General features: G+C 43.3%; 1 protein-coding gene across 1 annotated transcript; it reads left to right on the top strand.

The window, feature by feature from the left end:
- The first annotated feature begins 2,482 nt into the window (after positions 1 to 2,482).
- Positions 2,483 to 17,356, top strand: GABRP (gamma-aminobutyric acid type A receptor subunit pi). The gene is made up of 9 exons (XM_075163871.1): positions 2,483 to 2,572; positions 3,939 to 4,051; positions 6,292 to 6,359; positions 8,371 to 8,588; positions 9,474 to 9,556; positions 11,924 to 12,061; positions 13,369 to 13,521; positions 14,074 to 14,267; positions 15,259 to 17,356. Exons 1-9 carry the CDS (start codon positions 2,517 to 2,519, stop codon positions 15,571 to 15,573), a joined length of 1,338 nt encoding a protein of 445 aa, XP_075019972.1. The 5' UTR covers positions 2,483 to 2,516; the 3' UTR covers positions 15,574 to 17,356.
- The last annotated feature ends 640 nt before the right edge of the window (positions 17,357 to 17,996 follow it).

Below are 17,996 nucleotides of genomic sequence, written 5' to 3'. Positions count from 1 at the left end.
TCAGCACACCACGGTGCAGCCACAAGTCAGTCGTGAAGCTGCAATCTCCTGGTGATGGCGTAGCGATGCTTTCTCCTGGAAAGTTATTCCTCAGGAGTGAACACAGGGAGTAAAAGGGGAGTCTCTGACTCTGTCCACCCTCTCTCTGTAGCACCATTCTGGTGTGCTGGTCGTGTTGACCATGAACGAGCAACACGCCTGGGCCCGGGCAGAGGAAAGGTGGTGAAACTGCTGCCAGGGCGGCGCTGGTCCTCCAGCGGAGCCAAGCCACGGCAAAGCCAAACGATCCACATCTCTCCACGTCTGAGATGAAAATAAGCGTCCTCACGTGACGTCCATCAAACCTTGTCCTGGGAATCAAAGCACTTGTAAAAAGTGAAAATGGTTGCCTATAATTTTCCGCTATGTCTCACTTGCGTTTGGCTCAGGCAGGCTGAGGTTTCAGGTGCGAGTTCACTGTGTAGTTCACTCAGGTCGGTGGCGGCAGCAGCTATCAATTTATCCGATTGGTTTGTTTCAACTGTTTTCGCTAGATAGTGGCAGCACGCATTGCAGTGCACACTTCACTTCTGTTAACTGAAGACACAACAGGGTCCCAAGAAGGCTTTTTACTACATAAGAGGTAGTAAATCCATTAGTCAGTCATCAAAATAAATAGAATTTGGCTTTTTTTCAAAATAAGATGTTAGTAACTAGGATCAGATAGAAAGAAATTGCTTAGAAACTTATTCTGATGCACCAAAATGCTAGTAACCACAGCCCCTGTGCGAAACAGATGCTCATGAAGGATGTTCATGAGGGGTTCCTCAGCTGAAGTTCATGGATTTTCGTACTTTAACTAAATGCTAATTTGTAGAATTATCCTTTCTTCCTAGAAGTTCTTCTTTAAACTATCTGGACTAATCTTTCTTTCCTGCCAAAATTGTGTGCCATTGCTGTGAGCAGGTAAATGATTCTCTTTCTAGCCCTGCATGATCACTCCATCACCGAGTGAGGAGCACTCGGTGACATCCGGAAACATCCGAACACCATGCTCAGAGAAAGGGCTGGAAGTGGAAAGCCTTGTTAGGAATTCAGGTTTTGGACAGATATTAGAGCATATTTTATTTTGAAAAACATCCTTTCTCCAGTGGGATGCCCTGCATTTGTGGTGCTTGAATGTTCAGGTGTTTTTACTGGCTCTGCATGGGCCAAGATGTTCTCCTTGCCTGGAACCCTGCTGTCCCATGGCACAGCACCAGAGCTGTACAACTGGCTGAGAAGGCAGAGTGTCCTCCGGACTGTGGTGAACTACCGCAGGAAGAATCTAACCCAAGCAGAAAACTCCTGGTATTTGGGTTACTATGGAACAGCCAGGTTTGAAGTTGAGGCCCTAACTGCCATGCATGATGAGAAAGGCACTGAATCTGGATCTTGCTCTCACTGCTGCTAAGGCACGGGGGCTAACGATTTGCATAGTCATTCCAATTTGTAACAGTATAATAAAGAGGAAGACTCGCATCCATCCACGAATGATGTTGCCTTGCCAGTATCTGCAGGGAAACTCTGACACACGGAGTACATGTCAAATAGTGTAGCGGAGCAGGTTGAGCAGTATTGTGTTTCCAGCTCAAACTAATGATGTCTGAGTAACGATCTCCCCTGGGCAGCTGTGGCAGTCGTACTCACCAGCCCATCCTGCAGCCGCTTGCTGTGGCAACACACATCAGGTGTGTGGCAGAGTGCCATCCGTCTGCTCCAGAAAAGGCGTGCAATTGATGCAGGATTTCAGGCAGGGAGCAAAAATGCGGAGCAGTGCACACTTAAGAGTTGCCCATTGTGGCACCTGCTCCAAGGCTGGCATGAGCCCATGGGAGTCTCAGGCCAGAAGCCAAGATTTGATTCCACTCCCAGAAAAGTCAACGAAACCCATTTAAAGTGGAATGATTTCATCCTGTCCTGCATGCTGAGTGACTTGCCAACATTACTATTAATAGCATGGGTTTATCCCAGGTACAAGCAAATGGAGTGCAGAGCTACAGCATTTCTGCTGATTAGTGGAGCCCTGGACTAAAAGATGATGAATCTGTCATATGCAGGCAGGATCTCACTTGGCTTCAGAGTCTGACTGCCTTTAGGAACTGCCTAAACATTTTTCTATTTAATAAATCCCTTCCCATTCTCAACATCAGCTAATCACCATCCTGTGCTGAAAGAAGAAAAGCCCTATCTAAAACAAAGTGGCAGGTAAAATTCGGTGACCCTGTCAAAGACTTCAGGACTTGTGTTGTCACTAATGTCTTTTATGTGGAATGTGTTAAGATAGCATGGTGCTGAAAAATGACACAAGCTAGAAGAAAGGGCAGGAGCCACTATTTGTTGGGAATGTTAAATACCACACAGCGTGTGGTTCTGACTGTGCAGGATTTCTTTTCCCTATCCCCTCCCTTTAAAACAGTTTTTCTTAAACCACAAAACTTTCCCTTTCTTTTCTCCTTCACAGACAAGCAGAGGAAATACAGAAATAATCTCCAGAGATGTTCTGCAGATATTTTTGCTTCTTCAGTTTGTGTCTTTTCCTTCCAACCCAAAGGTAAGCGGAGCGTTTGTTTTGGTTTACAGGGAACATCTGAATTATGTTTCATATAAATAACGTGGGTCAAAAGGAAACTGTGCTTCCAATTATCCAGCCCATCCAAAGAAAGCTGGGTGTAGTAAGGGATGTGGCATAGAAGACAGCAACCTGCATAAGTCCCCAAAACACAGTATGTACATTAATAGTGCAACCCCGTATTTCCTGTTCAGGACCAGAATAGTGCGCAGTTTTCACTGGAAATGCCCCCCGCAGGACTCCCAGCTGTGTTATTGCCGTCCCTGGAACTGCAAGTCCTAAATTTCTTGAATGGTTTATGCTGTGCGCTAACTGGTTCAGTTCTGCTGTACTGTCCTTTTTGGTCTAAAACCTGCAGCAAAGCTCCAAGGACTACTAACCCAGCTTTAAAGGGAACAGAAGAAAAAAATTCATCAGAGCTTTGAATGGCTACATTGCTATGTTTCTTGCTGCACAGACCAGTGGTCCTGAGACTCTGGGGAGAGGCAGAGGCACTGCCTTCCCCCTCCTTCAGCCTTCCCAAAGCAATGACACACTCTAACGATTCACTCATTTACATTTTCATCAAGTGAGCACATGACCACACAGGGACACTGCACCATAAAACTCACCTTCTGCAGTCCAAACCGGCTGTCTCTCTACCTGTACAGATCTGTGAGCCTCATAATGTCAGGTACTAGCTTTACTGTCCATCCACAAAACATTAATTTTGACACTGTAAGTTAGAGTTGAACCCTCTGTATGCACAGCAGCTAGGGGTGGTTCAGCCCGCAAAGCTTCGTTGGTGTGTGTGAAGTGCCCAGTGCTTTACCTTTCCCCTTGCGGTGTGCTCGGAGTTTTACTCCTGACGGTAGCTGTAGGGACGCTGCCTGACGCTAACGTAAGAGGATGAAAGCTTCTTTAGGGGACTAGTGATTAGGGAGGAGGAGCTGTTGGTCAGTAAGACTTGTCTCAGGCTGTCATAAGCAGGAGGAAAAAGAAATGCCTGTTCCTTATATAGACTCTATGAGGAGGAGTGGGAAGGGGGAGACTGCAGGTTATTATTAAGACTTGTGATATATAGACCTTGGGACATTTTAAGAGCATCCCTAAGCTACTACGTGTGCAAGCCTGTAGCTATCAGCTGAGGTAATGTGCCGTTTTCCGACCTCTTCGAGGTGCCAATTATTCAGCCAAGATAAGCACTGTGAGCAAGTGCTCATGATTTCAATGATCTACTTATTTTTAATAGGCATTTTATGCAGTTTGTTTGCTTGTTTGAGCACAAGCTGGAAACACAGCTGCAGCTGCACACCAGATGTGCCCAGCATGCCCGGCCACACGTAACAGTACGTGTTTGTGTCCCCAGGAGGTGCTCCCTGGGTCACGTTTCCGACTTGCACAGCAGCGATGCAACATCCCTCCCTGGATTTGAGAACCTCACCATGGGATACAACAAATACCTCAGGCCCTACTTTGGTGGTATGTTGGCTCCGTGCATTTGAGCGCTTGAAGAACAGTCTGTAAGGCTTGTGGGGAGGGGAGAGCATGCTTTAAGCTTTCTTTAGGATGCCCCAGTTTAAAAGGTTGTGTTCCTTTTAAATTGGCTAGTAGCGAAGGCTGCCCTCCTTTCTGTGCATCCACTGTTGTCTTGAATAGATTGTGTATGCACGTGTGGGGCATGAGAACATGTCCATCTATGCGGTTAAGAATAGGGAATCTATAAATGTTAATACCCCTACGAAAGACCTGACAGAGTAACTAAATTCTGCTCTAATTGTACATGCTTTTCTGTACATGATTTTCTGCTTTATTTTTGTTCATGTATATCTATTTAATAGATTGTGGCTATAGAAGAATAAAGCCGTTCTCCTTGCTAGAAATACTGACTTTTGACACGTGCTTTCACTTCCCCTGAGACACAAACTGAACCTGCTTTAAACCCTCGTGAAGCTCTAGGGAGTAGGGAGCACCTATAGGACAGTCAGGTATTTAGGAACTTACCTGAGGCTATTGTCCAACTTGGGTGTCAGGTCTCCCACCTTCCAGGTGACTGCGATAACCACTCGGAGGAAAGGGTTTCTCAGAATCACATTCAGCACCTGAAAAATACTGATGAAAGTTTAAAAAAGAGCTATAAAAATTTTTATTTTTATCAGTTTTGCTTTTCTGCCAGAACCCATTAATGAGACTACGCTCAACAGAAAAATTCCCCATCAGCTTTCACCAGGACTTGGATGTTTCCCATTGTAGCTCCTGCAGACTGACCTTCTGCTACTGGCAGCTTTGAGCTTCTTCCTTTTTCTGACCATGGTGATAAATTTCAGGGACAATACAGAACTTACCAGCTTGTTATGCCTAGAATGTCTGATCTCTTGCAGGAATAGAAAAGCTCCTCTAGATCCTGTCACATCAGTGAAAAGATGCTTCTGAATTATGTAATGGAGATTAACCACGTCTACACCAGCCTACGCCTACCAGAGCCATAAATGTTAAACAAAAATGGTCAGGACTCTGGTTTGACCTCCTCCAGAGGCCCTGAGTCCTCACAGATCTACCCTCTGGTGATTAATTTGAGTGGGCTTCAGGAGTCTAAATATCTAAAAACAAGATGGAGGACGTGAATGACAACTACTTTGAAAAATATAAATCTTGTGCAACTGAAATATATTTTGGGTTTTGGAACAGTTTAAAACAAATAAACAAAAAACCCAAAATCAAAATCACCTGGAAAGAGATCTGGAAACTGTGTCCCTTGGACTTTCGTAAATGTGATTTAATGATGAAAAGCAGCTTCAGCAAGTCCCGCGAGGAAAGGCATTGCTGTGTTGTCACCTAGGCAGAGGGGGCTGTCTTGCAAAGCGCCAAGCCCTACTCGGAGCCCCAAATTCATAGTGGGGATTAGACACACCAGGCACAGCCTAAGGGCAGGTTTGTGTCCTTCTCCCCGCACGACGCCCCCCCCTCCAGCGCCGGCTGTGTACTGCGCGGCGGGAGCGGGCGAGCCCCGCCAGCCCCAGCGCCCACATTCCTGGGGAGGAGCTGCCCTCTCGTGGTGGGTTTTAAGAGTTAGTGTTGGAAAATGGGGGACCACCAAGATTCGGGACCCGAATACTGAAAATTTGCTGGTAAATAGAACAGTAATACAGTAGATAAAGAGGGGCAAGGGCTGTTGCGTTTCTGGTTTGTAACCCTGTGCATGGACTCAGGAATCACTGAATTTCTCTGCCTCTTAGTTTTTCCTCTCTGAGAAACAGGGACGCCGATCGCTACCTACTTATGGAGAGTCCTCCGAGAGCTGTGTGTGAGAACTACTTTGTACAAAGTTTACCGTTCTTGCCGCCGTGCGGGTGTTGTGGACTGGGTAACAAGGGATAAACTGGCCCTGGCTGCCTGCCCGTCGGCAAATGCCACCAAAACGCTGCTTATCTAAACTGCTGATCTTCATAGCTAGTGCTGATGGGTATTTGCTCCCTGCTACTATCACCAAATACAGAACTCCAGCTCCCTAACAGTGAAAACTTTATTTTGGATCATGATGTCATTTGTGAGTGTAATGCTCTGAAACTGTGTCTAATCCTTTGGGCTTCTGCGCTTTTAGCAACAGCGTTGTGTGCATCGGACGCTGCGAGCAGTGCCCACGCTGCACAGCATCCTGAGCAGTTTTATTGTGCCTTTCACTCTTCCTTTCTCTCTGCTTAAGCTTTTCTTTCCCTCCACAGGAGAACCTGTTCAAATTGCAATGAGTCTGGACATCGCAAGTATTTCTAGTATCTCCGAGAGCGACATGGTAAGTGATTTTTTTTTTTAATAAGAGATAAGAGTAGGATCTGCCTGAGAGACTTGTCATACATTCCTGTGTGTTCAGACAGAAACTGTCATATTCAAGCTGCTTTGCTTTTCTGTGTCTATTCACCACTTTCAGAGGTGTGAGAGAACAGGGCTCATTTATGACTGCAGACTATGTAGATATCATAGTAACGTGGGCTTGTAAGTAAATAGACATGGCTCTAAGGGTCCTACTGGTCAAAAACTCAGTACCTCCTGGAAATCAGGCCCCTTTGAAATGGAAAAAATCAATCCTGTGTGGCATTTCCTCTCCCTTACTTTTCGTCTGTGTAGGGTAGGGGTGGCCTCTGTTGGACGCGCTGGCGCTGACTGAAGACACAGACAGGGTTTCTTTTCAAGGAGGAGAAATGAGGTTTTGAGCTGCAACACAGTCTGAGGCTCAAAGGACTGGTCATCCCAAGAAAAAAAAAAAAACAATTTTCAAATATACAGAGAACACCTTCCCACCACTGATAAGTCTGGTTCCCTCCACTTCTGATAACAGCTAGATTTCAGACACTGATCACTGAAGACTCTTGTTTCAGGTTGACCAAAACTATGGGCAACTTGGGTAAATTCAGCAAATAGTTTCAGTCCAAACAGTCAGAAGTTCAATCAGAAACAATTTCAACACTTACTTTCAGCATTTTCAAGAACACCACTGACTTTTTTTTTTTCTCTCCCCCCAGTGAATTAAACAAGTTCACTAAATAAAATACTATAACTTTTATAAAGCTATTCATTTTGGGGAAGGGGCAGAACCAACAAAATAAATTATTTACATACCTCTAACTTAATTAAAGGACCTTGTATAACAACTCCAGCGCTGGAGTTTTTCTTCTTGATGGTTCATCTAAATTGTTCTGACCACATGGAAAACATTGCAGAGGCTTACTCCGAGCCTCGATAAAAACTGGAAATCAACTAGGAGTCTTCACTTTTGTCACTATTGTAATTCACTGTATTGAAAACCATAACAGAGCATTATTTGATGTTTTTTCCTCTGTCGCAGGCTGAGAGTAAAATTTTAAAGGTTGCAAAAGCTAACGCTGATACCCGATACTTACTTAGACCTTTTCTCTTGAAGCATTTTACAAATTATAGATCGAATGAAACGGAACTGCTTCATCCTCCACAGACAGGCAGTGTATCTGTGGTAAAACATAGTGACTTCACGCTGTTAACACAATGGCCAGTATTAGCCTGTCTGTGACAGAGATATTTTGAAAATGAAAGACATTACTGGTTGCATTTACTTCATGTACAAGGAAGGAAGTGAAATAGTACAACGGTGCCCTGTGTCTGTCCAGAAGGCTCAGTAAAGAATTATCTTGAGTGCTGAGTACTGCTTATTCTTTTATGATGGGGCACTGTGAAAATACTCCAGTCACTGCAGGTGGATTTTGGCAGGCTAAACTCAAGTTAATCCTAGTGTCGTTAGATTCAAAACTCCTATTAAAAAAGATGCTACAAGTTTTTGGTTTTCATTTGTTTGTTTGTTTTTTTAAGACCTCGGTGAAATAACAGGTTGGATTTGCTTACCTTTTTTCTCCAAAGTGCTGATGTCTCTTTCATGATCACGTTTATAGTACGTGTGTATTTTCCAACTCTAAAGAGTGACTGATTTTTAATGTCAATGACTTGCTGAGTGGCCTCAAGTGCGCACTTCCCGTCCGTTTTCTTACCTGCAAAATGGACACAAAAATATTAATTACAATAATTGCTCATTTAAAAAAAAAAATATAATCTTTAGTCCTCAAACACTACACCTTAGAGTATAAGTGTATGAGAAATGTAATACAGTAAATAAAAATATGGTGAGAATCTATCAGATTTACTGCATGCATTTGAAGCTGAACTTTGATAGGTTGAACAAATGTGTGTTCTGCCTCGTGTTGCACATGGCATACCCACAGCTGGGCTGTGTAGGTGTTCTGGACATGCATCCTCACAGGTTTCCCTCTCTTTCCCAGGATTACACAGCTACTATATATTTGCGGCAGCGCTGGACAGACCCCCGGTTGGTCTTTCATGGTAACAAGAGCTTCACGCTAGATGCTCGTCTAGTGGAATTGCTCTGGGTACCAGACACGTACATTGTGGAGTCAAAAAGGTCCTTCCTGCACGATGTCACTGTGGGGAACCGCCTCATAAGACTGTTCTCTAATGGCACTATCTTGTATGCCTTAAGGTAAATCAAACTTTGGCCTTGCTGATGGTTCAGAATAGATTTCCAACATTATGCTGGACAGGAGGAGATACTAACTGTCACGGGTAATGAGTTTGGGGTCAACAAGCCAACTGTGACCGTACTCTTCTGATCCATTACCCCCTGTTCTGGCCACCTGGAAATGCCAGTCGAGGATGAGGGTTCCCCACCATGGTATGTGCTGTGTCCTGAGCACAGTGCCTGCTCAGAAAGCTCACGAGGTTAGCTGTTACCCAGGACAAGTCAAGTGGAGTCAGATGGAGGCAGGGGAGGAATGGAGGGAGGACATCATAACAGTAAAGGTTTAACAAATAGTGGGGAACTATTTGCTTATCCAGTGCCATATAGCCGTGATTTCTGCTTTTTAGCAAAAAGCATATTTATACATGTACTGCAGAAATGTGCACTGTAATTGTGTTAGCAGTGCATACAGTGTTCGTTCTTCTCAGCTCACAGAAACTGTGTCCCAGTTACCTTAATTGCAAAGTAAAGCTGCAAAGTAAAACTCGTTTACCCTCCACACCAGAGCAAGCCAGAGTATGTGTGCAGTTAGTTACTGTGCCTCAGGTGACAAGTGGTGACTTCTTAAGACGTGCAAACTGTAGCACTGGAAAACATGTGAATCTACTAAATCTCCCACCACAGCAAAGCAAAATTCCTCCTTCGGTTACATTTTCATCAGTGTAGCTGCAGAGAGCGTATCTTCTTAAGGAGGGTTCTCTCTGATTATATCAGTCCATTCATTTCATAGGACAAAGTTATCTAAATGACAGAGCAGAGTCTTTGTGGTCTAGTTTGCTATGAAAAACAGAGATACCTCATTACGTGCTTTTATTGCAACTTTCGGAGTTCTTTCTCTTCCTACAGAATCACTACTACTGTTGCTTGTAACATGGACCTGTCAAAATATCCAATGGACACACAAACATGCAGACTGCAGCTAGAAAGCTGTAAGTATAACATTCTAGAAAAAACTTACTTTAAATTTGTTTATTCATATGTAACTATGCATCTTGAATATTTGGATTCATCACAGTGCCTTTCTGGAGTAGACTTTTATTCCTGCAAACACTAATGTCCAAAAGAAAACAACTTTGCTTCATCGTTCTTCAAATGCTTGTGTTGTAATCCACAGTTTAGAGGATTCCTGTCACTGTGCAATTTATATAAAAGAGTGGTAATAAATAATTTTTTTATTAAAGTGTAGATAGTTCAATTTTGCACAGAAAGGATGAAGTAATAACGGCTGGTTTTCCAAATGTGGTCCCTTTTGCACACACAGTGGGGTAAAGTGCATGGGATGGAGTATAGCAAGGAACAACTTTTCACATTTTTAGGTATCTACCACCTCCCAAATCTCCACTGTAACAAGACAGTGCGAAGGGTGGTTCTTACTAGAACATGAGTTGAACATGCCTCTCAAACTCGTGAACTGAAACTAAGGCCAGACCCAACTTTGTGGTATATGCTTCTCCATGAGGGCTGTCTGTTACAGTGATGCAGATGATGGGACCCTTGTCAACAGGAGGAGTCTCAGCCTTGGAAGTCTAAAGAAAAGGAATAATCAGTGAGTTCTATTCTCAATTAAATTAAAAGCTCATTATGGCAAAGCTGGCTGGGAAAAACTCCAGGAAAATTTAGGACACTACAGGGCTTTTGCTCAGGAGCTCAGCAAGAGCAGTGCTGCTGTTCTGTATCTGTGAAGCTCCACAACAAGCAAGCAACCACCTCCCTCTTCATGTCACAAAAAGAAACACCTAAAATCTCAATACTGAAAAGACCAGATTTTAACTTCTGGGGTTGCGGCATGAAGCACCTAGGGAAGCACATATTATTTTCACATTAAAATCATATTAGTTCACCGTGGTTAACTTTATTACAAAGAATAGCTCCTGAAATAATAATGATTGGCCTCTTCTGCTAAAGCATAGCTTGTTTGGGCCTGTTTTAAAAATGATTGGGTCCTACATCATGCTCAGTTGCTGTATAATTCCAATGAAATTACATGCACATTGCCCACTGGAGATTTCATTAGGATAAGTGCCCAGAAATAATGCTATTTAAATATACGCCAGATGAATTAACAACAATCTATCATTTATTATAAAATTTTCCTGAGTAACCACAATTTATAAAACTGCTTAGAAACTTTGAAAAGTCACATGCTTAGGATTCTATGCAGGGATTCATACCCTGGACACCTAATTTAGGAGTTCATCACACTCAAGCTCTGGTAATTTGTGTCTAATAAGAAATCACAATTAGATAAAAATAGAGCTGCAACTGCATCTTATTCCTTCTACCAGGACGAACAGGTTATTATCAGAATCAAAGCGTCCCTACTCATTTTCTCAAAGAAGGGCACTTAATAAAAGAATCAAATTAGTGAGGTTGATGGGCTTGTTTCCTAAATTAAGTGAAATTTTTGAAGTGAATGGCAGGCTGGTGACTCAGTACAAGCTTCATCCCTCAGACTGAGGTATCCCTCAGTCCAACCTGAGGTCATGTTACGCCGTCATCCACATTCCTGGAGGCAATTACTCAGCCTGCATATATGGGGTTTACTGATAACTGCTTGAATTGTTGATCTCACCTGTTCTGTTTTGAGACAGGAATTCAGTATTACCTAATTGTCAGATGCATTTATTTGTCCTCAGTAACTTAAAGCCTTTGGGGATAGGAGGAATGATTTGTAGAAAAAGCTGCTTTTATGAGCAAGTTTTCTGGACGACGCATACCCAGCCAGAAGAGCCTGGATCATAACCGCATGGCAGTCTCAGCTCCAAGCTCTTGACTAACTGAAAATGCCTTTTCTGGTATTTTTAAGCACTTGAATAGTGAAATGTGCTTCTGCTACCTGGTAAGGGGCTCAATGGGATCTGTATTCTCTTTTTCTAACCACTGCGATTCTCTTGCTCTCCTCTCATGACTGAAGAGATTATGTTGAAGGGTTGATCGCTGCAGTAGTTTTATCCTGCTGTGTGTAATCAAACTGTGGATGACAAGAATATATTATCTTTTTAAATGTTAATATATTTTAAAATAGAAATACCCCATGTAAATTATTGAAATAGGTTCTCAGCAGCCTTGCATGTTATGCATCATTCATAGTGGTGTGTGTTCTGTTGAAATCTGAACCAGCGGACTGACAGTACAGCAATAAAGAACGGCCAACGTCCACCCATAGTCTGACACAGTTAAGAGGGTCTTTGTCCAGCCTACAATGCCTGTTTCATGTTTCTGTTCCCACAGAGGAGACAGGGCAGGGCAATAGCTGGGCTAAACCACAGTAATATGGGTCTTGATGTTCTCCTTAGGGGGATATGACGAAAATGATGTCATCTTCACGTGGCTGAGAGGAAATGACTCTGTCCATGGCATAGAAAAGTTGCGGCTCTCTCAGTACACAGTGGAACGTTACTACACCCTGGTCTCGAAGTCACAGCAAGAAACAGGTAAATCAGCGAAAGAGAAAAGCAAGAAAAGCTCTCAAGTATTTCCCCTCTCACCTCCCTTCCCTTCTGTGGGCCAGTATCTTTTGACTCAAGCCCGAACCAGCGAAGTCTTTAGCAAATCTTAATCTCACAAAAAGAGGTGGACAGAAAGATGGTGAAATCTAATTACTTGCAATCAGGATATTCTGTAAGATGGAAATCCACGGAAAGATGGGGTTTTTAATACACTATATCCACTTGATGGATTTTCAACTATCTTTTTTTTTTTTTTTAAATTCTCCACTTCTTTCCTTCTCCCTATATACCTGAAGAAACTCTCTCCCTTCCTCCCAGGTGTGCAGACTATAAATACTGCAGAGCACCATGTTTACAGTAACTGGGAGTAAAATTAACTTTTAAAATATACTTTTGTTTGTAAATTACAATTCTGTCATGATGGAACAAGATCCCTTTGTACATCAGAATTCAATGTCTTTTTCATTACCAGTGTAAATACTCTGCTCTCCAATCACAGACACTATGAAAGGGGATAAAACTTCCTTAGAATGACCAGGTTTTAAAAATAACAATGTTTTGTTGTTTACTGTAGTGTACACAACCCATGAACAACATGGGTTTTGTTTCTACGTTTCAAAGGGAACTATTGTTTAAACAGCAGAAATATGTCCTGAAAATACTAGCAATCCAGCCCCAGAATCCTTATGTCCGTATTACGACAAATTGATTTTAAAAAATTGAATTAATTCTTTTGAGCACAAAAACCACAGTTATCAAAGATCACAAATTACTAACGAATACAGGGGGTCTAATTCCCTGTGACGATAAGATATTGGCATGCTTTGGGACGTGAGCCAGAGCCTGCTGAAATCGAGAGGAAAATCTTCTGTTTATTTCTCAGCCATCAGGTAAGACTGAACTTGGCAATGCCCCTTCAAAGCGGTTATTGGGAAAAACGTGCTGAGTATGAGAGAATAGATGAAAGATCAGCCCTTCTCTACTCTGAGTTAAGAGACTGGTATAAAATGTTTCCACTGTAGATTAAGTTCAGGAGCCCCTTTGCAAGCCACGCGTTGTTTTAGATGTCTCTTGTCCAGCAATGCTGTGTGTGTGTCCTCTCATCCAGGATATATTAGGTAAGTAAGACCTCTGCGGCAGGAAGTCAAGCTCGTATACGTAATGCAGCTCCCACGATTTCAGTGCAGCTCTGCTGATGTATCAGCTGAAGGGCTGGTGCTGGGCTGTCCCAGTTTCAGTTCAAGTGTCCTTGGGAATCTCATGCTCACTGCGTTTCTTCCTTTCGTGAACAGGCAGTTACCCACGACTGATATTGCAGTTTGAGCTGAGAAGAAACGTCCTTTACTTCATTTTGGAGACCTATGTGCCCTCCACTCTGCTCGTCATGTTGTCCTGGGTTTCTTTTTGGATCACATTGGATTCAGTGCCTGCAAGAACCTGCATTGGTGAGTTACTGCCTGAGGAAGGGAGAAGATTTAAGCAGGCGGGGGAGCCTCTGAGGGCTGGGTAGACGGTAGTTTTCTTGAGCTCTCTGCTCAGTGATAAATGGCCTGCTCACGCTCTGCTTTTACTTGTGGCAGAGCTGGGTTAGTAGTATGAAGCGTGGAAGATACGCTGTGGCTGGCGCACCTGCCCACCTGCGGAGCTGTGCATGGTCAAGGCTCCCAGTAGATTCACAGCAGAGAGTAGAAGACAGAGCACACGTTCTTTGTGATGTGCTTTGGGGGGGAAGCGGGGGGAGGGATTTTTTTACTGAAAGCAAGAAAAAAAAAAAGAGCCAAGTGCCTATTGGAGCCAAGTTGTCAAAGGCGGGGAGAGCCTGTGTGAAGTAGTAGCTAGTGCTACAAAAGCATTTCAGTGGATGGATGATTTGGATTGGTAAGAAGTGATGTGCCCTATCTGGCTAGCAATAGAGAGTGACAACATGTGCAGAAGGATAGGCCAAGCCTTTTCCAAAGTGTCCACAAGAGAAGGTCTTTCCTTTTCTGCTTTCCAAGGAGTAACGACGGTGCTTTCCATGACGACTCTGATGATCGGCTCACGAAGTTCACTTTCGAAAACCAACTGTTTTATTAAGGCTATTGATGTTTACCTCGGCATCTGCTTCAGCTTCATCTTTGGTGCCCTTGTGGAATATGCAGTGGCTCACTACAGCTCATCACAAAAGTGTGCAGCTAAAACACCTCAAGAGGTAAAGCCTGATCTACCTTAATAAGCCTAGTTATCTTGGATCGACAGTAATTAGCCCTCCATTAACTGAATAAGACAAATGGTCTTCCTGTTACGGATACAGTAACAATTGCTTCTCCTCATTGTCACTAAATCTCAATTTTTGTGTGCAACAAACGCATGAATAGCACTAAACCGCTGTGTCTCTGACATAGACTTCTGCACACCAGCCCAGAGAGCAGCAGCCTTAGCTGACAGTCATGTTAGATTCATAGGACCACATTCAGGAAGGCCCTATGGCCTGCCTCTAGAACTGGGTTTGTAGCCCTGAGCTGAACTCATGTGAGAGCATGAAGCACCTCTGTTCCTTTCAAAATGCAGCCAAAGAACAGCCAGTATAACTCAGCTCTTCACTCTTCTATGGATTAACTCCGATTAGGACACTGATCTGGAAGGTAACTTCCTCTGCCAGAGGAAAGCTGAACCCTTCTTCCTCGCTTCCCACAAGACAGTACCAAACATCAGTCCCACAATGCTCTGGGGATGTTGCAAGAGACAGTGAATTGTTCAAACTGCTCTGCTTTAGTGCGAAAAATTAAATAGTCAAGTATGACTATAGTCCAGTGGTCATCCAGGGTCCAAATCCCATCAGAGGGAAAAGAGGTTTCCCACCTCGACGCTGAGTTCCCCAGCCATTAAGTTACTGTGTAGACGTGAAGAAATGGATGTCTTGTAGGAGATGGATGTCGGGTTGCTCAGTGACATAGAGTGAGACTTGCTCAAAGATCTCAAAATACCTCTAGCAATACAGTGGTGGAAACACAGGCATCTCTGGGACTTCAGGCATTCCTAAAAATAGGCAGCAGCTGAAAGGCATGTTTCAACATTGGGATGAACACATACGAAGCTGTGTTCTTCTATGTTTATCCTTATGGTCTCCTCATTGATTAAAGCACTCTTCCTCTGCAGGAGGAGACAAACCCTAAAACTAACTGTACACTCTTGTTTCCTAGGGGCCTGCAAATGAACTCACTAAAGAAATGGAAGAAGTCAACATCACTAACATCCTCAACCACTCCATCACCAGCTATAAACGGAAAATCAGCTTTACAAGCATTGAGATTTCCAGCGATAATGTTAACTGCCGTGACTTGACCATGAAAACTCATGAGAAAATCAAATGTGTCTTGAGAAACAAAATGCACAGGATTATTGGCTATTTCACAATTCAGAACCCCAGCAATGTAGACCACTACTCCAAATTGCTTTTCCCTTTGTTTTTCATGCTGGTCAATGTGTTTTATTGGGCTTATTACCTATATTTTTAGTAGAAATGAGTCCCTTCATTCTCCTACTTCAGCAGGAGAGGAATCTTGCCAATGGGCATCCAGGTATCTAATCTCAGTGAATCCAACGTGGACAAAACGCTCTGTTGTGTTTCCTGAGGTACAGAGCAGAAGAGTGTGCGAGATATGCAAGATGCAAAGCCTTGGTGCTTCAGCATTAGCAACATTGACTCTGGACAACTGCTTGTTCAGCTGAGTGGCTGTGCTGGGCTCTTGTGCTCATACCTGCTTTTCGTGCCAGCATCCAACCTCTCACCTGGCCGGAGATGGGTGTGTAGGGCTGCACGTGGCAGGCCACAGAGCACTACAGGTGGCAAAATTATCTTGGTAGCCTGAAGCAGGTTGGAACCTTCTAGTTTAGATCTCCAAGAGGATGTAGTATTGTAGCTGTTATTCTTTGTTTGCCAGAGACAACAGTAACAGAGGGACTGTGATTGCTGTCTCAATAGCTCCTCTGTTCAAGTAAGAGAACCCGAAGGCAGCAGTGTGCCATGCGCACAGGAACGGCTCCCGTGCACGGTGCTTCCTTGTCCCAGGGGTGATGCGGTGTCAGACCGGTGATTTTGGTGCTGCTGGCATCGGCGCAGTGGTATGCCTCATTGCTTTTAATACCTATCAGACTCATTGAGGTAATCCTCACTTGCTGAAGTTATCCATCCCTGAGACAGACGGAGGGCTTTTTATTTGTAGAGCTGCATTTTTTCAGAGATTTGGGAACACAAAATATAGGCAGCAAAATTGTTTTGTAACCCGTTTCTTGTATGTTGTGCTGCAGTTGAACAGATTCTACCACCTTCCATGTCTTCCTCACAAATTATTTTTCATCCTGGAGAGTGCCTCCTTCAGCTTTCATTGCTATAAGCAGCTCTTGTTTCTTGCCAGCCATATGCAAGAGTGGCCAATTTGTCATCTCTTCTTTTATGTGGCTGTGCAGCTGTGGCAAATCAGCAGTGCTCCTGGGTGAAAAACCCATGTGTTGGCTGAGGTACGATGATCTAAATCAGCCTCTCACTCTCTATTTACATTTCTGCAGAAATTCAGATTCTAGGTGGGCTCTGGAAACTGCCAGTCACCTTTCTTTATCCTGCAACCAGCAGGACCGAGAGCTTTGTTTTAAAAATAAATTAAGTATGTGGCACGCTCACACTTACGTTTGAGAACCAAATGCCATTTGGTACTATGCAGCTTAAGGCTACTGGAAGTCTTTATTTCCTGATTTTAAAATGAACGTTTTATGGCAGATTTCCCCACCCCTCCTTTTTGGTCTATGCAACTTCCATAACTTTGAGGGCATAATCCTGCAGTTATGTAGGTAAAACTGAAATTGCCTGCAGCAGCTACCATTCAGCAGGAGTTCGGGCTGAGTGAGGCCTCTCAGCACGTACCTTTTTACAGTCTCATGCACGCAGTGTTTGCTTAGTATAAGAGTCTCTTACTGGGGGTTCCTATAGAAGGTGGGCAAAGCACGCGAAACTATAGATTTTTTACTTTAATAACCTTTATATCAAACCACATCACCACACTATATTGTGAAGGATCTAAACCACATGTTCATAAATCATAGCTTTTACAAAGAGCAGCGCAAGAAGACAAAGGGGAACACACTAACAATGGCAAGTGAATAAACACAAACTCCAATAATGAAATGTTGGCTTGTATATACTGGCATTTAAAGTCCATTCCATAAAATGTAATAAAGTGAATGTTTGCAATATGAACACAAACCCCCAGAGAGATCCTCTATTAAAAAAAAATCATTACCTTCTTTCTGTGTCAATTTCTTTTTTTAAAATCCAACTAAAATGCCCTAATGTGTTCTACACCCGCCGCCACGTCGTAATGTTAACAAAAGGAATTTCTTTGTATGTTATCGTAGACTGCCACTCTCATGGCTTACTTTCATTAGATGTAGCTTTCATTACAACTTTGCTGCTTTGAAGTTGCTCAGGACTTGTTCGAAGTTATACCTCTGTGCAGTGAAATGTTTTTTATCGACTGGACTACAAATAGCATGTCATCTTGAAAAGCATCAGCTCTGTCTATTCTCATTTATTGCTGATTTTGGTAACTTCAGGAAGGAAGGGAGGGACAGAAGGTAGTAGGGGAAGGAGGTTTTCTTCAGATACCTTATGAGAATATTCTTAAACAGTTGTTGGCTTGGCCAGGGGAAACATCTTACTTCAGAAACTCTTCAAATCTAGCAAGTACGGACTCCTGCTTTATTTGCTCCTACATATAATTTTCTCTCTCACTGATGGACTTCACCACTTTAATACACCTCACATATGACTGTCTCCCTGTATAGCCCTGCTGTAACACAAAATATTAACTCCGGCCTCAGTGGGGTGCACATAGAGTGGTCCTAAGGCCATTTCAGTGGTCAAACTGATGCTCAGCAAGGACCA

Source organism: Calonectris borealis, chromosome 15 (genome assembly GCF_964195595.1).
Source record: "Calonectris borealis chromosome 15, bCalBor7.hap1.2, whole genome shotgun sequence".
In the NCBI taxonomy this organism is placed as follows: domain Eukaryota; kingdom Metazoa; phylum Chordata; class Aves; order Procellariiformes; family Procellariidae; genus Calonectris; species Calonectris borealis.
Note: the sequence above shows the minus strand (reverse complement) of the source record. Positions and strands in the feature narration are given on the sequence as shown.